The 22,787-nt window shown below is 40.9% G+C and overlaps 3 protein-coding genes across 3 annotated transcripts in view; all 3 read left to right on the forward strand.

The window, feature by feature from the left end:
* LOC138025402 (uncharacterized) overlaps positions 1-18,764 on the forward strand; it is a 28,685-nt gene extending 9,921 nt beyond the window's left edge. Inside the window, exons 5-11 of the mRNA XM_068872618.1 lie at positions 951-1,210; positions 4,012-4,231; positions 5,142-5,383; positions 7,521-7,684; positions 9,593-9,773; positions 18,022-18,149; positions 18,322-18,764. Of these exons, the coding sequence (XP_068728719.1) occupies positions 951-1,210; positions 4,012-4,231; positions 5,142-5,383; positions 7,521-7,684; positions 9,593-9,773; positions 18,022-18,149; positions 18,322-18,711 (1,585 nt within the window). The 3' untranslated portion in view covers positions 18,712-18,764. The remainder of the gene's footprint in view (positions 1-950; positions 1,211-4,011; positions 4,232-5,141; positions 5,384-7,520; positions 7,685-9,592; positions 9,774-18,021; positions 18,150-18,321) is intronic.
* The window catches only part of LOC138027798 (rRNA-processing protein FCF1 homolog), a 270,573-nt gene that overhangs the window by 170,303 nt on the left and 77,483 nt on the right, over positions 1-22,787 (forward strand). The gene's annotated exons all lie outside the window — the stretch shown is intronic.
* LOC138026057 (melatonin receptor type 1B-B-like) lies at positions 11,905-14,069 on the forward strand. Its single transcript, XM_068873244.1, has 2 exons — positions 11,905-12,836; positions 13,726-14,069. The coding sequence occupies exons 1-2, from the start codon at positions 12,006-12,008 to the stop codon at positions 13,942-13,944; spliced, it is 1,050 nt and encodes a 349-aa protein (XP_068729345.1). The 5' UTR covers positions 11,905-12,005; the 3' UTR covers positions 13,945-14,069.

A 22,787-nucleotide genomic window follows, 5' to 3' on the forward strand; every position in this document is an offset into this window, starting at 1 on the left:
AGGGGAAAGGGGTAGAGTGGTTAAGGCACTGAACTTGCAATCGCAATTAATTATATAGCCGGAATTCGTTCCCGAATTCAAGTCCCGCATTTGCCACTAGTTTACAGTACTTTAGGTAGTCCCGTCAGCTTCTAGGCTGCTTATTTATTTATTTATTTATTTATTTATTTATTAGCGGCTCAGTACGCAACGCTGCAATTGCCGAAAAGTTGTTGGGGTCAGCAGAATGCAGCCATAAACACGAGGCATATATCCTAGTCAGAGTGACAGCGCACATTTGATCAACAACTTCCGTTTCCGCCTACTGATCAGAGTTCATCACAACGTTACATCTTCCGCCAAAAACAATGATAGAAGAAGCCTGGCCTCGGTTGTTCAAAAGGTGAATAACGCTATCCACTTGATAAATCACCATCAATCGGATAAACGCTATCAAAACCAATTGAGTTATCCAGTGGAAAGACATTTCCCCGCTTTTCTAGGGTTAAGCTAAGTAAAATTTCCCTTGATGATGCCAGTATTCATTCGAAGTAGAGACCCATGATTTTAATCGTACAAATTCATTGTATCTGTGGAACGGCGTTGTTACAGAACCAGCTATTTTTGGATTGATTTTCCCAGGAAACCAGACCTTTCCGGCTAATGACAAGTCTTGCATGAGAAACTAAAACCTTGAGATATGGTCACTCGTACAAAGCCAAATTGTATCGGAACTCGGGAAATATAGGAGACCCCAGGCTCCCGCAGGTTATGGGCTACTGTTCGAAGTTTGTACTTGACGAATCGTTTGTCCATGGCAGCTTCTGCTGGGGGTAGACAAGGCTAGCTGAATCCCGCACCCAGAAGGTACGTTCTCTGCAAAGTACGATTTTGATCACATGATCAGACCATCTTGTACCCCTCAATGGGGAGGTGTATGCAGTGCCCGCTCAAGGAGCGTGACGCTTAATGTGTCACGCTGCCTTCTTTGTGCGGAAGTTCCAACATGCAACTGCGCACAAGTCATCTTTCCTGGAAAGACATCATCAATACTTACCTTGTTCAACTGATTCATATCACTACTTAATTTGCATCAGGCAGGGATCATTCCTTTATTATATCCTCCGTTTCGAACCAAAGATTCGTCCTCGACGCGTGACTGGAATCATGAGGACCGCCATCGCTGTCCTCGTATTTTTCTCGCAGTTTAGGGGTGTGATTCTCACAGAGGGTAAGTTGGAACTGTAATTTGCATCTATTTATTCCTCGATTGTCTTTTTTCTTATTAAAATGGGGAAACGAGGGAATTAGAAAAAAAAGTGAGAGTTTATTACGAGCTCTGTTACTAAGGAAGATTATCCTGCCTCTGTGAGTTGAACAAGCTTGTCAATGCAGTCCATTGTATGAAAGAAAATTCAATTTTAATAATACTGCGAGTAATCCCAGTTACTTTTGTTCATTCATGCACAGTTCGCGAGCATATTTACAAGCAGAGCCAAAACATTTCAACCCACACGAGTCACACGATCGGTCAGTATAAAACGCAGAATGAGGATCCGGACTGCGGACCGGGTATAAAACGAGGACTGCGGACCGGGTATAAAATGCAGACAGGTATAAAACGCGGACTGAATACAAAACATTGTGAAAAAGGCGCCGAGAAGCGAAATAGCAATAGGCTGACGACGTGATGAAGTCCGACATGAGAGTGGTGGCAAAAATGTTTCGCGCCATAATTATCGACCATAGCGTTAAAGTGGATACTTTTTTGGCTTCTCAAAACGACGAGCAATAGGTCACTGAAGAGTTTAGTTGAAATTGAATGTTGTATTTTTCAGAGGTAAGACAGTAATTTATGAAATCCTTCGCGGGTCACCAGCTTTATGTTTAGAAATCGAGAACTTTGAAGGACTTCAGTGGGAGATACTGATTTCAGCAGAGTTTTATTGTGACCCGAGACCACACAAAAATAACTGGAAGCGTGGTTGGATATTCTAGGGCGCGAGAAATTCTGTTCGAAAGCTTGGTTCAAAATTCAAAAACTACGGTACTTCCATGTGCTAACACAATCTCTTTATTCAACTAGATCCAGTCCTCACACGGGGTATACACCTGGCGCTTACAAACAAACAAGTTCAGGTTGATCGCGTGTCCAGAGGAGTGGATATATATTGAACATCATGCAAATCGAAAGCAAACTATCTCGACCCGATCTACAAGCGTTCCTATTTTCCCACGGAAATTCACAAATATTTCCTTATGAGCATTCCGTGCACATGACATCATGTGCCCCTGTCAATCAGTAACATATCTTCGGAACAGATTCCACAGTGATGTTTGGCCGGGGATCTCTTTATCTATTCGCAAAATAATTGTTTTTTTTTGCGATTGATACGACATTTTGTTCACCTCAGTGTCGCACGGGTCCGGCTGTATACAGTACTCGACCAAGAGAGCAACCGTTATAGTCCACGTACTGATTTCCGCGTACACACTACCGACTTTCACTGAACGCTCTTACGCAGACTTTGGAAGTAAGGATTGCGTGACGAGCCAAACACTCTAGGGCAACCCTAAAACCAGGGATTCCGGAATCCGGAATCACGAATCACAGTACAATACAGAGAGTAAACACTATTCTAAACATTCATAAAAGCTAACCTTAGGCCTAATTAGGCCTAAAAACGTTTGTTTAGGCCTAATTAGGCCTAACGTTAGCTTTTATGAATGTTTAGGATAGTGTTTACTCTCTGTATTGTACTGTGATTTCGGATTCCGGATTCCTGGTTTTAGGGTTGCCCAACACTCTACGTGTGTGTTGAATCCACCCGGCCATGCTGGCTCGAACTACGACAAAAAGAGTCAGAGAACTTTAATATAAAATATGCAAATATACGTAGAGTTTAAGTTTATGCCAAAAGTGTTTCCGTTCTTCCCCATAACAATTTTTCCACCCTAGTGTTTGACTTGATTTGCGTTAATTGTTGATTTCAGTTTACAGTGCCCCCAATTAGTGCTCCAGCGCTAGAAAGACTAGACACTTAAATAAAATTCCTTTTCTTTCCTTTCCCTTCCTTTCCTTTTAAATTCGTGGAGTAGAGTATAATTTTGAGATAAAATCTCTACTCTTACTTTCTCTAGCAACTTGTAACTCAGCATTTCTGTGTACGTGACAATATTTTGACACGGAATAAGAGTACTCAAGGGCCTTTCAAAAAATTTTTATCTGGGCCAGTACAAACCTAGTTTTGTTCTATACTCCGTTTTTGAAAACTCAGTCTTTGCTTCATACCGAGTCCGCAGTCCGCGTTTTATACTGACCGTACAACATACAAACGGTTTGCAATTTCAACTAAAACCTTCAGTGAGCTATTGCTCGTCGTTTTGAGAAGTCAAGGAAGTATCCACTTAACGCTGTGGTTGATAATTATGGTGCGAAACATTTTTTCCACCATTCTCATGTCGGACTTTAATTCACGTCGTCAGCCTATTGCTATTTCGTTGCTCCGTGCCTTTTTCACAGTGTTTTGTATTCAGTCCGCGTTTTATACCTGGTCGGCATTTTATACCCGGTCCGCAGTCCGCGTTTTATACCTAGTTCACGTTTTATACCCGGTCCGCAGATCGGGTCCGCAGTCCGCAGTCCGCAGTCCACAGTCGTCCTTTTATACTGATCGTCACATGATCGTGCAAGCGTTCAATTTAAAACCGTTATTTCATTAATTCTAGTTTTCTAAATTACAACACCATTTTGTGATTATTAAGAGCAAATTCCAAATTTTCTGTTAAAGTCAACAATGCTGTTTCACAAGTTTGATTCTTCCTGTAAGCTGTCGGTTTATCACAAAGTTTATTGTTAAAGCCTTAGTTGCTTTGTCCGAAGCTCCTCAAAGAGATTACGTGACGAAGCGTTGCTATTTTGTTCAGACCGTAAGAGCTGTTAAAGTCACGCAACGCTTCCCTTGCAAAGCGTTACTTTGGCCCGAGAGGCTTAGTCAATGGGTTAATTATTAAACTTAAGTTTCCTTTCAGGAAGCTTCTGGCAAGTTACAGACTTTCACTATGACAAAACGTACCAGGCAAGCACTGACCCAAATAAGATTTGCAACTCCCAAACCCCTGACAGCCGGAAGCCTGAAAGATCGGGCAGCTGGGGAGACTATTTGTGTGACTCACCATGGAAACTAATCAATTCTTCAGTCTTTGCAATGAAGGACATAGAAGCTAATCCAGACTTCATCATTTGGACTGGGTAAGGCATCAAGTAAAGGTGGGAAAAAATTGGAGCTCTTAAGTTCAAACCTTTTTTTTTTTTTGGAAAAGGCGAGTTTCAGCAGATTAATGATAACTCGCTTTGCACATCCATCCATCAGAATATGGAAAAGGCTTCTGTCACTACTGATTTCACTGTGATGATTTCTCAAACATCATTCATCCGGCTCAACTACCCATTTAAAATATATGATATTTAATGACACATATTCATACCCGAATTTTAATGATAATTTTTCATTTAAACCCTTAGGCATTCATTGGTTTAGCTTGGTGAACATAGCTGTCCCCTAAGAACGACTTGATATTAAGTGTGAACCCACTAAATTGCTGTTTCTTTAGTTATGCGTATTACAAGTCAGTCACTCTAAGCTGACTGTCACATCCCTGCTCTCGCAGGTTTACCCGCGCTTGGGCGCATGTGACTCAGACTGTACTGTCTCGTCTGTTAACCCTTTAAGCCCCGAGGGGTTCCCCATTGACGAGTAAAATCGTCTGGCGTTAGACAGAGTAAAATCTATAAGTGCCATTTGGCACTATCGGGGCTGAAAGGGTTAAACGGGGACATAGTTTTTTCACGCTGTTAGCTTAACCCTTTAAGCCCCGAGGGGTTCCCCATTGACGAGTAAAATCGTCTGGCGTTAGACAGAGTAAAATCTATAAGTGCCATTTGGCACTATCGGGGCTGAAAGGGTTAATAGCTTTTTGAAATAAAGCAGTGGCAAACCCAAAGTGAACAAAACGCGGAAATGGTGTTGTTTTCTCCCTTTCCTACAAACGTTTTTCAAAGTAAACATAACACGTATTTACTTTGTTTTTTTGTTTTCTACAAAAGTTTTTCGCTCGTCCGTTAAATCGCACTTTTATTTCCTTTTAAAAATTATTTTAAGGGATGACATGCCTCACGTTCCGAACAGTGAACTGAGCACCAACGAAGTCATAGAAACAATTAAGAACCTAACCGAACTGCTGGCCACAGTCTTCCCAAACAAGACGGTCTACCCAGCCCTTGGTAACCATGACTACCATCCAAAGCATCTGATGCCGCCAATGCCGAATGATATTTACAATGCTGTTGGTAACCTGTGGGGTCGCTGGCTTCCTCAAGATGCTGTTACAAGCTTCAAGAGAGGTATGGAATTACTCGCTTATCCCCTGTACGTGTACGTTGCTAACAGAATAGGTGGGCTAAGCTAAGCTGGGAAAGCTAAGGAGTGGCTGGTCATACGTGCATGCATTGCTTAGCTGGAGCAAGACTGAGCTAGAAAGAAAGATTCTGCGTGAAACCGGTACTTAATCGATTGTGATCCTATTTAATGAGGGGAGCGTTGTGGTCTTAAACAAATCAAAAAACAGTACAAAAAATAATTCAAAACCGAAAAACCGCTTTACATTTTTATCGAAACCGAAAACCGTAGGCAAAACCATTTGTTTTAAAAACCTTAATCAACGTATAATCAAGAGAGGATCATCCTCTCTTGACTTAATTCGTTGGTAATATGTAGATGATACGACCTTAAATCTGCGGCATGAGAAATGGGAGAAACATCGTAGAGTGTGAACGCGGATGACACGCATAATTGCCGAACCTCGACTGTACACTGTACAAACAGGAAATACCGAAATCTGCATCGGATACCAAATCCGGAAAACGGCTTCTATTTTTGCCGAAAATGAAAAATGGGACAAAAATCGCAAACCAACCGAAAAACTTCTGACTTTCAGCGCAAAAACCGATAAACCGAGCCAGAAAGAGGCAAAACCCAAAACCGAAAATCCCAATTCGCTTTAATCACCAGTCCCATCATATAGTTCGTTTTGGGGTTGTTTACCAATCTGGACCCCAGAGCTCTTCTCATGACTGAGGAAGAGAAGAGCTCTGGGGAACCCTGAAAGAAAGTGTCTTCTCATTGGTTTTCGTGAAGAACAATCAAAAGCGTCTTTAATTGGTGGATTCATGTTAGCACGAGGAGTGAGCAGGCGCCGTAAGGTTCAAATAGCCAATTTTTGGCTATAAGAACCCTACGGCGCATGTTCTCCTACGTAGAGTTTCCCAGAGCCTTGGGCCGATCCAAGGCTCTGGTGACGAGAATGGATTGTTTGCATTAAAACCGTCCCTTGGGATATGTCAATATCATTTAGGTTATTTTTAGATGTCACGAAAACGCAAATCTGTTTCCCGAGACGTCCGCCGTGAGAGAACTCAAATGGAAATTGCAGTTTGTTGACGAAAACGAGTTTCACAACCAAGGAGATTGGTTTATCTTGCCCCAAATCCTGGAGTTGGAGATAGATCCTACAATTTCTAGTGAAATAATGGCTTATTGGATGAAGAATACGACACCGAAAAGCCATTACACATCTGCCACATAAATTCGTATGACGTCATCCTTTATAGTCACGGACGGCTCGGGAAACAAAACTTCCGATCTAAAAATAACTTCGTATCCTGGCCCTCTCTACCTCATTTTCTCTTGATATGCGTTAATTTGAGATGATTTGATTTCTGTTTAGGAGCCCATGACTAGAAGAGTACAACTTCACTGTATTTGTGGAACGGCGTTTTCAAAGAACTTGTTATTTTTAGATCGATTTTCCCGCAAAACCAATCCTTTCCAGCCAATCACAAGTCATTACTATAGGATTGAGAATGGTCAGTGGTCGTGCAAGCCAAATCCTTTTTTAGAACTCGTCTGAGGCCTCGTCCACACGTATCCGGATATTTTTTGAATCCGCAACGTAGTGTATTCAAATGGAATTTGCCCGTCCAAACGTCACAGTCCGAAACGTATCCGGATTCACTCTAGTGCTCAGGACTCTTCAAGGAAACAGAGTGTGCGCCATGAAGCCCTCGGCAACCATCTTGAAAATTAATTTCACGGTAAGGAACTGGGCTCGATCTTGTTACGTCATCCGGATTAAAAAAATAGCCGGATTTGGCGTCCACGCGGTTCCGGATGTATATCGGATTAAAAAAATCCACACTGGAGAGCGTATTCAAAACGTTCCGGATTCGCCAGCGAATTCGCCGGATATGTGTGGACGGACGGCGTATCCGGAAAGAAAAAGTTGGGGATTGAAAAATATCCAGATACGTGTTGACGGGGCCTAAAAGTAGCTGATCCGTTAAAATGGGGTTGCATAGTTGTAGCCTCCTGGTTATGGGCTTTATGTCCTCAATAAGTGCCCCACCGCTGAAAATAGTTTACACTTAAATAAAAAAGTTCATCAAAGGTCAATTTCATTCAGTTCTTTGTTCTTCATCTCAGGGGGATTTTACACTGTTCTTATCAAGCCGGGTTTGCGTCTTATTAGTCTGAACACTGTTTATTACTACACAAATGACAAGCTTACAGCCAACATGTCAGATCCTGCGGGTCAGTTTGATTGGTTGGATAGCGTGTTAACGAGCGCTTCTGTGGCGAAAGAAAAGGTACTCTTAAAAAATTCACATGTTTTCTTTAGTCCCTGCCCAAAATGAACAAAACTGGACAACTAATTGCACTTTTAAAATTAGTTACAGTAGTTGATGCGGATATCTGTGTGAATTTGTAGCGATAGGCAAGAATGGACGTTTCTTTTTCGTGATGTGATATCTTTCCTTGCATCCACGTCATGATTCCTTTGTTTCCAGAGAAACACTTAGCGAAGAACAAAGTGCATAACATACTTTAGCTCAATAATGCAGTCCTGCGTTTCTCTGGCAATCACCATCATAAATTATTCTGTTCGATATGTTTGTTCTAGCCGAGCCAACTTTTTTTTTCTCGTGTAAATTGTTCGCCGCGTTTTGATGGTAAGGAGATGTAGGAAAAGTTGGCTCGACAAGGACAGCTAGGGTGGGCGAGGCTAATTTCCCTTTCGTAAACAAGCGATGCCATTTTTGAAGGTCGAGGCCATTCTTAGTAACCAAGCTTTTTTATTCGGTTAGTTTTCAATAAATTGTTAGGATTAGCTTCATTTAAATGCTTTAAAATAGCTAATAGGAGTTCTTGTTGCGGTAGTATAGATGTTAAGTACGTCTACTCTTAAGCCGTAAAACCGGGTTCGGCATTGTTCGATCAACTTTTTCTAATTCTAAGTGGCATACGCTGCTAATCTAGTCGTAGATTAAGTATCTTTTTCCTCATTTGCAAACGACAAACTTAACAGCGAAAATTGCTTGTTTACGAAAGGGAAAATTGCGTAGGCGAGTGACCCTTCTACCCGGGACAACTTTCTCCATATAGACGGGGCCTTAGATTATATATACTGTCTCGCCTTACAGATAAATTTTACATCTATACAGCGAGCCAAACACAACTGCCAGTGTACAAAATGTAATCGCTTGTTCAGTTTAGTTCTACAGGGGCGTAGCGTGAGATTTTGAAGGTGTACGCACGCGTAGAATGTTTCAAGCGCCGGAGGCACTCCAAAGCAGGGGGTCTGGGATGATGCTCTCCCAGAAAATTTTGAAATCTGGGGTCTCGCAAATGTCATTTCCGACTATTTCCGAAGGACATTTCAATAAATAAATGCGAAGGAAAATGCAGTAGTCAGTTGTTTATTTTACCCATCTTTAGAGTTTTCAGCATGCTACAACACAAACAGGGGGATTACAAGCAAAGGGCAAGACGTCGCAAAATCTCTAATAACATAATCATCATAACCTTCAATAAGAAAATTAACGATAAAAGCGAAGTTACATGACGTTTCGACGTTTCGACGACTTCATGTCATCATTATCAAATGTGAAGAAATTAAGTTAAACTTCTATTTCTGTATAAATACTTATGTTAATTTCTTCACATTTCACATTTGATAATGATGACATGAAGTCATCAAAACTTCATGTAACTTCGCTTTCATCGTTAATTTTCTTATTGAAATATATATCAAAATCTACTACTATCATATCAAAAATAACCGGGAACTTGGGACTGGTGATGAGAATGACACTGTGTGGGGTCTCGGAGGGCTTTTACTTATATTAAACAGAAAATCTTTTTAAAAAATTTAACAATTTCTCAAGTACGCACGTGCGTATTTGCGTAAAGACCGCCACCCCCTGTTCTACTATTCGTTTTGGCCATCGCCAGTATATCAAGTCCGTTACCAAAACGTAGAGATATTAAACCATATTGTTGTGTTCAACTAGGACACTGCTGGAAAGCACACCCCACAAGTCGACTTTCCCTGACTATTTTTGGGAAACTAGTGCTGCAAGTAGTACAATGAAACGTACTTATTGAACTGGAGATCGTACGTGCTTTACTAGTCCATGATTATGTATAGTTAAAGACATGAACGAATCTCTGTTTCTCTAACAAATGTGTTTGTTTGTTTGTTTGTTTGTTGTTAGGTCTTTATTATAGGTCACGTGCCACCGGGCGCCTTTGAGCGGGCCCCTCATAAAAAGTGGTTCTATCCTCAGTTCAACAGGAAATACATTGATGTAATAATGAAGCATGCAGCCGTTATATCTGGTCATTTTCTTGCTCATCAACATTGTGACAGCTTCAAAATCTTTTATGACAGGACTGGTGAGTGATGCAAATCTCAATTACATCTCTGTCAGTGCTATTACTTTTAGTTTTTAGAGGGCCGTCTTCTTTAACGGTAATTGTAATTGGTTTTTATACCGCACATGTCATATAAGAGAGACCACCAACACCTGCGGGGGGAGGGGGGAGGGGTATCCCCCCCTACTCTTCACGAACATTGTGTGAGTTCTTCAATCAACGTCCCCCCGGCAATCAAGTGATTAACAGCAAGAGTTGTCCGACGGAGTCTTCTTTTAATATAGTCCTTATTCAAGAGAACTTGAAAGTCTTACCATTTGCAGATGAAATTGCAAAGACAGCACTTTCTCCGCAAATCTTTGTAAGACCCTGAATGTCGGTCCGACCGGGGTTGTGAACCCGGGATCTCCCTCACGAAAGTCCTATGCTCAACCAAACGAGGTCATTGCTTTTTTATTGAGGCGGTTTTTTGTTGCTCGATGTAAAGACAACGAAATGTGATAAATTTCTCTCTATCGTCGTCTTCAGGTATCATACTTTATGGCTCCTTGTGTTTTCAACATTTAACAGGAAAAAGACATCTGCCCCCTAACAAACTGTATGGACCTCACACTTTTCGCTTTGTGAGTCAAAATGCAAATAGTTCGGCAGTCTTGCAACTTATCTCGCATTCGATGATCACATGAGCAGAGGTCAATGGCCGATTTCTCAGAAATGTCGACGCAAATTGCAGAAAACTAATGCTACCCTACACGACGTGTGTATCATTCACAAGAAAAGGCAGACGAGTGTCATGTTTGGTTCTAGAGGTTCCCTCTCCACTTTGTAATCAGTATTTTTCTCGTACTAGCTGTCCCATTCTCATTTGTATAGAAAGTTGTCAAATTCTTTTTCGGAAGGCCATGTCAGCGCTCACTCGAGACAATTTCGCAACGTCCCGCTTGCGAGATGCAGACGGGTTCTGCATGCAACAACTTGTGTTTCGCAACGTTTCAAAAAGTAGTATGAAAATCTACTTGGTAACGCAAAGTGCAATTTATATTCCGTTGCCAGTTGCAAAGATATTGCTTTAAGTTACATGAATTTTTTCCGTATGTCAAAATGAAGAAATAAAGAGCATCCAGTCTCATGGTAACGGGAAAAAGGTTGGCTGTTGCCAGGCGACAAGCTTGTCGATGTTATATGTCAGCTACGAATTTTGAGATTATACAGGATATAACAGTTTTAGCAATTATGTGTATTGGCCCAGTTGTCTTTAATCGGCGTTTTAGTAACAATTTTTCACCACAATCGTACACAATTTACTTATCTACTACAGCTTACGACGACTGCGTTTTAAAGAGCATCTTTACCATTACAATTAAAAAAGAAATAAACTGCGGTAGTTGTCGGAAAATGGCATCAACACGACAGTGGCCTTCTCGGAAGTCAGGTGTCTTTCCTATACAACGCTGTTTTTCTAGGCAAGGAGAGTTGGCGCAGACCCATCTTCATACAGACCTTTTGAAGTTCGTTTTATTTGGAGTGAGAAAAGCCACTTCCGTCATTTTTGTGGTAAAAGAGACGAAAAGAACGATTGTTCATTCCCTTCATTTTGTGGCTTATCTTAGGCAGAATTGAAAGCAAATTCGCGAGACAATCAGTAATGAGGTCTTATTTTTCCTCCAAGTTACACATGGTGTACTTGGTAGCATGGTACTTATTAAATCACCTCTGTAAAAATCGACATTTCCTAAGGTACACACTAAAGTGGACAACAGATTACCTTAGTTTAAGAAAAGAGTGAATTTTAACCAGTTATTTAATCGTTTGCTTTTGTTTTACGGAGAATTTAATTTAAAGTTCGCAAAGATTCTTGACCTGGCAGGTGGTAAAAGCTTTTCTAGATCTTAAACCGTGATCATGAAGAGGCCATTGAATTTACTACGGAAGACGAAGATCAGTAATGGATTTCTTTTCTTTTCTTACTCTTCATGAAGGCCATTTACGTTAGTTCATTACTAATCTTTTTACCCTGCTGTTTTTGAGTTTTCCTTGATGGTAAATTCAGAAGTATTATGCCATCCTCATTGTTGGAAGGAAATGGTTTCTATCTTGGCGGCTCAATTTTCCGTGTTCACTCTGATCTTAATAGTCGCTTATCATTAGCACCGCCTTCTTAAGTTATTGTGTAGCTGACGATTAGACATCGTTGGACACAGCGCCTTACACAGTGAACAACATCTTTTGCGGTTGGATCATTAAGCTGGAAACATGAACAACATCGATCCTGGAGATGCCAGCGTCGATGTTCTTGCTATTTTACGAGCGCAACTCGAAGCCCGGACAAAAGCAACCGTCGTAGTAGAGTCGATAGTTCTAATAACCATTGATATCATTGCCCTGATTGGAAATGCCATCCTTTGCTACATCATTTACCGAAACGCCAGGCTCCATAATCCCACGACAATGCTGATTGTGTCGCTCGCCTTCACAGACCTGCTAACTGCCATTCTCGTCATGCCTCTAACGATAGACGCCGTTGTCCACAGTAAAAGGCGTTTCAGTGACACAGTCTGTAAGACACACGCATTCACGATGTCAGTTCTGGCCCAGGTGTCGATCTATCTCATGGCTATGACAGCCTTCAATCGGTACGTTTGTGTCAAGAGAAGGAGCCTCTACAAGAAGATCTTCACAAAGAAGCAGACCCTTTTCATAATAGCCGTCGTGTGGGTAGTAGCGCTTTTCATAAATGGTCTCCCCAACGTGCTTTCTCTGGACGATTTTTTCTTCTGCCCTGGGTACCTCTTGTGCTGGAGGCGAATGATGTCTCCCGGAGCCATATACGGCTTCAACGCTTGGCTTTATGGTTCCTTCACAGTGGCCTACGTGGTAATTGTGGTGTGCTATTGGAAGGTGTTCCGCGCCGTATCACAACACAACGCAGAAGTCGCCACAAACCTACGCCAAGGATGCCATAATGAGGAAGTGTCCGTGTCCAAAGCAGTGGCAACCATCGTTCTTTCGTTCACGCTTTGCTGGATTCCAGCAGAAGTAATGGACACCATGGATAAGATCAACCCACTTCTCCTTCCACGCCAGGTGAGATTAACGCTAAAATTGTTCTCTATGGCTTATAGTTCTTTCTTCATCTTAAATGTTGATCTCAATGAAACGACGAATTGGAATCTTGTTGTACAGAATACTTTCTAAAATCTTTTTGCGTGTGTTTGTGTTAGGGCTCAACATCGAGATTTGCCTTTTTATTATAAGGCCGGACAGTTTTACTTTGAATAAGGCAAAGATTTGTAATGGAAACTAATTTCACAAATGAGAAAGTTTTTCTTTTCTGGAAGCGAAAGGGCATGCAAAAGGTTGTAACAAGAAATAAATGAGAAGAAAGAACAACCACCGCGTCACTGTTATAGGCTGGCACCTGCTCTCAGCGGGCGGCATCTTGTAAACTCTGTCTGTTTCCAATGATTTAGATCTCAAATTGATCTGTTTATTTGAGAATTTTATTTTAATTATATTTTCACTATGTATTTTGTACCTTTCCCCTTATTGTTTCTTACTTATTCTTGGTGTATAGCAAGCTAAACCGAGCAATAAAACTGAAAAACTGAAGAAGCTTCCGGCGGAATAATGTCTATTTTCGATGTAATTTGCCATTATTTGCATAATTATTGTGTTTTGCCTCTGTATTGTACTGTGCCACTACTGCGAATAAATGCTTAAATTATTTTTCAATTATTGCTTGGTCGTAACTCATTGCCCCAGAATTGGAATGTGCGAATAAGTTCGATTCCTGTAAGGACACCAGGACATCTTTCCCTAGTTATTCATTGATAAGTTCACAACATAGTCCTTTGGTTGAGAGCCTCTTCTGACTTGCGTCAAAGAGTCCAAGGGCAAAAATCTATCAAATTACTTGAGCGAACCCAAGTACCAAGTAGCGAAAATTTATGTTGGACCCATATTTTTTTGTTAGGTTTTCCTCGTGGCAACATCTCTTTGGTTCTTAAGCAGTGCAATCAACCCATTTATTTATGGCGTTATGAATAGTGCATTCCGCACGGAGTACAAGAAGATCTTTTCCGTCGTCGCAGTCAAACGTCCGGTACGAGTCTCGTCCGCCAACATTTCCACTCATCTGGATAATCCAGAGACGTCCCCGCCTGGAAGTGCCACAAAAGACCAGGGTTTTTAAGGCGCTGTTACACTGTGCAACTTATCTTGCAACGCCATTTCTACAAACGTTCTCATAACGAAACAAGGTTCCATCCAAATTGTCTCGTTTCGATGATCACATAAGATTAAAGGAACACTTTCATTTGCTAATGCCGCAAAGCGTTGCGACAGAAGTTGCAGGACAGGTGTTACAAAATAGCCAATGCCTAAAAATTTCGTTGCAACTGTTGAGGAAAGTAGAACTCAATTCTACGTTCCATAACGGTTTCTGAAACTGATCTCGGACCGTTTTTGGCCGTTGCGAGGTATGTTACCTTGGGCAATGATTCGTGAAACTCGTCTCGCAATGGCGTTGCAAGAGACGTTGTACGAAAAATTGCACAATGTAACAGCACCTTTAAGATCCAACTAGTACGCCACAAAACAACAAGAGGAAAATAATTGCGCTGCACGTGCGACACGCGTTGTAACACAAACTTTTGCGGTACTCTCCACAACGGCGTGAAATCACAGTCAAATTTGAGGTTTTGACGAAAACACGAGCTTATAAATGTGAACCTTTCATTCTCTATATTTACTCTGAAACCGCTCGTACCATTTTTTTTTTATTTTAATCGCGAAAACCTTACGATAAGTGACGCTTTCGTCTACGACGCCGTCGTAGATTTTAAAGTCCCTAATGAAAACCAGATAGAGCCCCCTTCTGGTATTCTGGATTGTCTCAGCTCAACACCAAAGAGCACTGCATTGTCTTTTTGCATCGTAAATACAAGTTCTCAAAATATTGTAATTTAAATTAAAAAGTAAAAACTAATAAAATGTTAGTAAGCACGACAAGACAAATGTCAATTAAAAATGAGCATTTGCGCGATCCTCTTCATTTTGAGTTTAATCCGTCTGTTCTGTTCGCACTGTAAAATGTTGGAGAAGTAACGTACAAAGAGTGAGAGATCGACAGTTGTATTGTATTCCTCACCTTGTCATCGAAACCACAAATGTGGTAATTTCAGCAGAGGGTGTAAAGTGCAGATTGCAGGTTGCAGGTTGAAGGTTAGGGTTGCAGGTCATTGTGTTACACCAAATGAAACAACCCAAACCTTTACAAAAATGCTAACCTTAGGCTTAAATAATATTTTTTATACCTAATGCTAGCATTAGTAAAGGTTTGGGTTGTTTCAGCTGTGATGAAACAATGACCTGCAACCTAACCTACACTAGGGAGTTTAAGAAACGACGACGGCTACGGCTACGGCAACGCCAAACAGGACTAATATTATTGGTTACAAGAGGGAAAAATGATCTTGCGGCACACAATTTTGTACATTTCTCTCCCGTACTCGTCAAAACATCAGCGTAAAATGACCAAATTTCAGGTTTTGACGACAACGTGGACAAAGAACAGTGAATCTTTCCTTCTATCTCCTTGCTTCAAATCTGTGCGTACCAATCTGGTTATGGCATACGTCGCCCATATAACAAGATGGAAACATCGTGAAATACTTAGGACATCTCAAACTAGTAACTGAAAGTGACGTTTTAGTCGCCGTAGCCGTCGTGATATCTTAAACTCCCTAATGTCTCAAACGCGTACGGCACGTCCTGCATACATTTGAGTACGTTTTTTTTTTCTGCAAGCCAAATGAAAAAGAAAACCAATATCTTATCTGCATAAGATTATTGGTATCAAGATTCCTAATACCATCTTTAGTTACTATGCTGTGGTTTTGCTTGTTTTCTAACGTGCAAATGCGCCTTGGTACACTCTCTTTTCGTGTAAAAAGTCATTTAGAATGTGTTTTATTACTTCCAGGACTACTTGACTAGTCCTCGACCAGGACTACTCAGGTTAATTTATTACTTGCAAATATGGTGGGAATACTAAGGAATAAATTTTATAAAGAGTTTTGGTTTTAACCAGAAACCCATAAGAGTTGAAACGTGTAACGCGCGTTCTCAGCTTCCGAATATTCAGTGCGAACTGATTGGTTGAATGTTTCAGTGCTAAGTACCATATTTGGAAACCCCTCGCTCTTGTTGTTCCAAATATGGTACTTAGCAAATCGAATATTCAGAAGCTTGTTTCCCAACACACAAGGGGCCGTTACACGTTTCAACCCTTATGGGTTTCTGTTTTAACGTAGTAATCATGATTTGTATAGGTAATCGCATGGGGCCGAGTAAAATTAAGGATTAATATCACGCGTGTTTTCAGAAGTTGCAGCAACTTCTGAAAACACAAGTGATATTAATCCTTAATTTTACGAGGACCCATTGCGATTACTTGTTAATGACAAAGAGGGCAAAATTTTCTTAACACTGTTGAGGCACCTCGAAAAACAGACAGCTAAGCGGAAACACTCGTTCGCTCGGAAGCAAAACAACTGACACACAGACAAGCAAGTCAACTTGTTCTTTGCGTCCAAAACGAGTATAGATGATTGTTATTTACATCCACTCGAGAGGAAAATACGAGTTTCATTCGTGAACAACTGTAACAACGATTAAACCAAATGTTAAGCTTCAATTAAATTTATTCACCTGTGCATTAGAGGTTTTTACCACTTGCAAATACGCATCCGTAAACATAGCAAACAGTTTGTCCAAAGAAATCCACCAAATTTGAGGTACTCGTTCCTCCTGTCAATGGCAAATTGTTCTGTGACCTTTTTTGTTGAGGTGCAAGATGTCGTGGTAAACTGAAAGCCCTTGACGAAAGGAATCATTTTGTTTTTCAACCACACAATCCCGCTACGCCGGGCACCATGTAAGTCGATCCAAGTTTTAAGCTTTTCGTGAAAAAAATATTTTGCCCTTCTTCTTGTCACTCGAAAATTCAAATTCAGATCATCTTTTAAAGCTAGTTCTTAATCTTTATGCCTTTTCGGCGAATGCAGCGCGAATTAAAAGACAAACTTCGATGAAGACGAAGTTGTTTTGCTCAAACAGAAGAAACCAACTGAATGTGGAAGACGTACGTTCAGCCAATGAGGAGCGAGAATTTTTGGCGCTCGACCAATCGTGAGCGAGTAATTTTGCCCTCTTCTCAAGCAAAATTAAGAAAAAATACCCTCTTCATTGACCAATCAGCATTCAGTAATTTTGCCCTCTTTGTTATTAGAGTTTTGAATCAGGTCGGAACGATGACGGTTTTATAAAAACCTAATACAGGTTGGAATTCTGGCAGCTTTTGCAGGTACCAGAGCAGAAATTACGTATACGTAAAACAAAAGACAAAAAACAAAACAACTCCAAATAAAGACTAATCCCAAGTGACCAAAAACACAATGCTTTTCGGTACCTGCAGAGAGACCCAGAATTCTTGGCATGCACGTGACGTCATGGCGGCCATGTTAGTGGACTGAACAATAGCAATAAAGACTTTGGTAATTTGGTTCTATTATATTGAAAATGCGAGCGGCATTTTGCTTTTGTTTTGTACACCAACATGGCCGTCTAATCACGTGAGTGTAAGCCAAGAATAGGTTAAAGAGTGCAATACAGAAGTTGCTATGGAAACACAGCGATAGAGTAGTTGTGTTGAACACAATAGGTAAAAAATCGTAAGAACTTGCTCGAAATTTTTATAGTTACTAGAGATGTTTTGATAGTTTTCAAACTGCATTCGCTGAAGGCCACGTGAAATTTTAACAACTTTCAAAACATTACTAGTTCCCATAAATCACGAAATACGCTCGCGTTTATACTATTTCTAGTAGTTATCAACAAAATATCATATTTATGGGGTAAAGGGTTAGGCTAAAAGTGCCCCTAACCTCAATTTTTTTTACTCTTCGAATGTTAAATTTCAGCATCATGGAGATTAATTTGCGTCGTCAAATGGTGGCGATTTCACTTTGAAAATGCCGCACGAGTTCCATAAAGTTACAGTCGACAAAATTGGAGTTGGCCGTTGCATACAAAGTTACCATGTTTGCCGTTTTTGTTGGTTGTTCAATTTTTAGTTGTTCTGTTGTTGTTGTTGTTGTTTTTGTTTCTAACTGTGATTCGTCTTATGCCATTGGTATTTTCACTCTCTATGAATTTTCAAAAACAGTAGGTTTTTTCAAGGCCATAAGTTTCTTCGTCTATTCTTTAGGAGTCCCTCGCAGTTCGATATTCCTATGTCCTTCGGTGACGCCTTGGAAGACAGTTCTTCCAACTGTGGGATACAATAACCCTGGCATTCGTTTGTTCAAGTATGACAGAAATTCTGCGCAGCTCAAGGTAGGGGATTATTTAACTTTAAGTGGTTCATAGCTGTAAACAAAGTTTAAATGCAAATAATATAGTAGCTCTGTTTATAGTTGAAAAACCCGCGTCTCTTTACAGGTAAACTTTGTATAGTTTCGGAATCTTCCATCGTGTTCTCGGCTCACTCCTATTACTTTTTGCTTAGGATATTTGGCAGTACTTTGCAAACCTAACGTATGCAAACCTGATGGACAAACCTGATTGGTTGATAGAATACAAAGCGACGGAAGCCTTTAACATTCCAAATGTGAGCCCGCAGTCCCTTCACTCGCTGGTGCAGACGTTTCAAGATCAAAAGAGCACAAACTTTGATAAGTACTACCTCTACAACTCAGTGAGCGCTGGGGGAGAACATTGCGATAAATATTGCAAAACTGCGCAAATTTGCGCTATTACAAAAATTGATTTTGATGATTATGATGAGTGTGTGGAGTTTTCCACTAAAACGAGTTCCGCAGCGGATGCTTTGAATGTGTCGAGCCTCCTTATTGCAGCTGTTTTCTGCCTTTTTTTCAATATTGTTCTCCTCTACTGAAATTTTCAGTCGTTTGTGAATAAAAGAAGCAACCACCTCTGTGAATTCGTAAATATCTTTATACGTTTGCAACTGAAAGTCTAGTGATAAATCGTCTTCTAAATGTGGCTAGTTGGCCGTTCCCCTACAAGAGCTTTTCAGGATCAAACGGTTCAACGGGATCGGACCGAATGCACGATGAAGGCGCCGCACGCCATACGATCATGTGTGATCTCGGAGCACCGCAAACCCAGCCAGATGTAAATGACTGCGAGTCGAGTTTGAGGTGGGAGGAGAACCGGAGTACCCGGAGAAAAACCCTCGAGTCAGATTGAGATCGACTGAAAATCAGCCCACATACACCCATAGGCCATTGTTGAACCCGGGTCACAGAGGTGACAGGCGCGGTTGATGACCACTAAACCACCCTGACTCCCCTTCCTCGACTCGTGGGGAGCCTCGTGGGGAGCAGGGATGGCGCAGTGGTGAGAGCTCTCACCTCGCATAAATGTGCCCCGTGTTCGATTCTCAGACTTGGCGTCATATGTGGATTGAGATTGTTGGTTCTCTATTCTGCTTCTAGGGTTTTTTCTCCGGTTTTTCCGCTCTCCTCAAAAACCAACCTCTAATTTGATTTGATTTGATTTCTGTAGTGTCCCCATTTAGTGCCTCAGCGCTAAATACAATAAACCAATCGAAACTCGAAGAATTACACGTAGCCAATACAAAGAGCGGGAGAATTTGCACGCTCGAGCCACGACTGGTTTTGGTTTTCACTTGTGATTGGTTGAAAAAATGGCGCGAAAACTTTGAACCAATCACTGAGTGAAGTAATGCAAAACCAAAGCAATTCGCTAATTACTTGCAACACTCAATTGAAAACCGCTCTAGTTGTTTGATTTGATTTAAATTCTGTTCAGTTATTCCCAATTAGTGCCTCACCGCTAAATACACATGACGCTTAAAAAGTGCCCCTGTGATCCAAAAAATCACCTCCTTTTTTCCTTCAGATTTTGAAAGTGTGTTTGCTTAACACTTGACTGGCAAATATTTTGAGCTTTGATTTTTATCCAAAGGCCGTTTACTTTGAGTGTAAGTTTTGGATTTCACGGTCCACCACTACTCACGTTCAACTGACCTATTCAGAGGGGCTGGATCCAGGGAAAATTGACGTGACAGGCTCACCGCTAGCTTAAAAAATTGAGTGTGTGAATGCAGCTCAGTTATAATATTACAAAACGCGAGTTTAAAAGTCTGTAAGCCCAAAACTCCGGTGCTGCATATTAATTTAATGCGGCCGTACATGGTTGCCGGTAAATCCGTTCTCAGGTTGAACCCATTTTACACCTTTAAATGTATCTTAAGTTGAATCTACGCACTCAGATGAATTGAAAAACACAAACTTTTTTGGAGCAGTACATTAAGCTTAAAGGACAAACTTAGCAGGTCAGGTTTGGATTAGTTTTTGGTTATCAACACCTGGATATCATTCTGACTTATTACACAAAAGTAAATAATGAAAAGAACAGTGTTGGATTAAGCCAGGAGCCATAATTAAGCCCTGGTCGTGATGTCGTGTTCGTCGTCGTCGTGTAGTGAGTTTAGTGAACAACACAGGACAATAGATCTGTGAGGTCAGAGTTCGCAGTCCTATAGGAAACTAATAATAATTAACGATAAACCGATAAGATGATACCAAACATTATAAAGACTCTTGTGCTGAGAGTGCAGTACGACAGAACTTGAGGGAAGGTATGGGTTTTTTCAGTCCTTTTTCGGGATGTGGATAGCTGCTGCTGTTAAATACGTTAGAGTGCATATTCAAACCCTAAGTAAAATTGCAGGCATCACTGATGTAAACATCAGTAACACGGGATTCAACCTGAGACTGGCTCTGATCCCACAACTTACACACGATTTGCATTTACAAAACTAGTGAGCCTTTTAAGCCAGTTTCTTATCGATTCAGCTCTCTCAAGATCTTAAAGTTAATAATGAAGGACCATTAAATATGAAAATTCCAGTTAATTTCAAAATAATAAGGTGTCTTTTTGAAATTTTGGGCAGCCTAGTGTTAGAAGTAACATAGTTTTTGAAATCCAAAGAAAGATAAGAACTGATTTTTGGTCAACGGGGCACGTAAACTAATGTTCGTCAACGTCACGCTATCTCTACAAAGTGTAGGCACAGTTGAGTAGGGGTTAGCGTACGACATCCCCCGCATTCCAAGGGTCCACACTTGTCTCTCTTTACCCAGTGTATAAAATGGGTAACGGCGGGAAAGAACTTGGTAAGGTCGAAAACGTTTCTGTTGACTATTGCTACGTTATAACACGTCATACTCCAAGTATGGCGCTATCCAAGTCACGAAGGATGGCAAGCAACTTCGATAGGGCTCTTGTCACATTTTTCTAGGGAACTGGACAAAACGACAATTATTTTTTCTAATTCCTGGGGATAAGTTTTAGTAATTTAGAGAGACGTTTTCTAGACCGTACTTTCCCTTAAAACCGCGTCAAAAGTATGCACCACCCATAGGCCTAGGAAACCGAGTATCTTGAAAGGCGCAGAACTTCATGCGCAATAATAATGGTAGGTACCATGGGACATCAAGTCAGCGTTGGTACCGTGCAGACCTGGAAAAGAGTTTTAGTGATTCGTTTGAAGCCGAAATCAAAATTGCGTGTGGGGTTTTATCTGCTTGAAAATCTGTTTTAATCCTCTCGGGTGTTCATTAGATTTGAAGTCTATAAGTGAAAACCTGTTTCGTTGATAATTTTACTTCATCCTACGTTGATCATTTAAGGTAACTTGTCTAACGAAGTACGATAAAAATGGTGTTCAGGGCTCATGTGGAACACAGCTGACCGTGTCCATCTTTAAGGACAAAACAATCTATTGGCGTTTCGTCGGCTTTAGCTACGCCTCTAAGGTCGACTCAGCCTTCGTTAAAAGCAAATAACTTATAAAAAAATGACATCATAAATAATTTTGAGTTGCCTCAGGCTACAGTGTTCGCGCCACCTCGCCCCGAGAAATCTGCCAACTTCCTATGAACGTTTTTAGTCAGTCTTCCATCCGAGGAGAAGGGCAGCTCCGCCTGCACCCAGCTTAACTTCCAAGGATTAAAATTTGGTGAACTTTAGTTCAGGGTATTCCTAGCTAAATCGACTTGAAAGCCAATTTTCTTCATTTGGTCGATCCTGGTTAAAATAGTCAAGGCTTGACTCTCGGCACTGATAAGCTATGGTTTGATCCCTAGTGGGGCCATCAAGTTCTCTTGCCCGAGAAAATTTCCTCTTTAAAGCATTCGTTTACAGGGCTGAAAACCTGCCTGCTGCTTTTGAAATCAAAGCCGAAATTCATATCAAGTTGCCCCTGTTTTACATCATTTCAGCGTGACGAGATTTTCAAAGTTTTCGTCACAACTTTATTTTTCTACTGCTGCTCTGAATGTTAGAAGACCTTAGTAAAAGTGAGATTGCGAAGTCGAGAATAGGTTAAAACGGTGGTCAGCGGGCCCATAGAAAAGGCATTGTTAACAATTCGATTCGACGAAGGCAAGGTGAATACTAATCTAGTACCCAGAATCTCAGTCTGTCAATGAGAAATGTGCAGATCTGGCAAAGTTACGACAATACACCCTTTTTCATTGGCTACTATTTTTTAATAAAAAAGTTGCGGCAAGCCAATTAACGCTTTGATTTGCATATTTAGTGGGTCGGCACGTTGCTTCACTGTGTAAGGTAAAGTGAAGGGTTTGTAGTCGCAAGTGAATGTGTCGCTTTGAATAAATGGCAGTTGTGCGGATGGAGGAAAGTTTTGTTTTTCCGACGCCGGAAAAGCTTTGCAATTGAGGAAAAATAATTTAAAAAATTTGCGAATTGTGTAAAGGTTACCGACCGAATAAGCCCTACGTATTCTGCCAATAGAATAAAGTGTGCGTGGCTGGCTACGCGGTACGCAGAAGTTGAAGAATGTAATTTATTCAAAACAGCATTTCTCGTTCTAAAAGCGTGAGTCGCGAATTAATTGTGAATTTTACGGTTAGATTAACTACATTTTTCACGAGATCGTGTCAAGAAAATAGCGCTCGT

This window comes from Montipora capricornis, chromosome 12, assembly GCF_036669925.1.
Source record: "Montipora capricornis isolate CH-2021 chromosome 12, ASM3666992v2, whole genome shotgun sequence".
NCBI classification, from domain to species: Eukaryota; Metazoa; Cnidaria; class Anthozoa; order Scleractinia; family Acroporidae; genus Montipora; species Montipora capricornis.

Bases quoted from the DNA above. Each gene is read 5' to 3' on its own strand.
- LOC138026057 (XM_068873244.1), top strand. From the start codon at position 12,006: ATGAACAACATCGATCCTGGAGATGCCAGCGTCGATGTTCTTGCTATT. The intron at 12,837-13,725 runs GTGAGATTAACG...TTTTTTTGTTAG, and splicing joins CACTTCTCCTTCCACGCCAG to GTTTTCCTCGTGGCAACATC.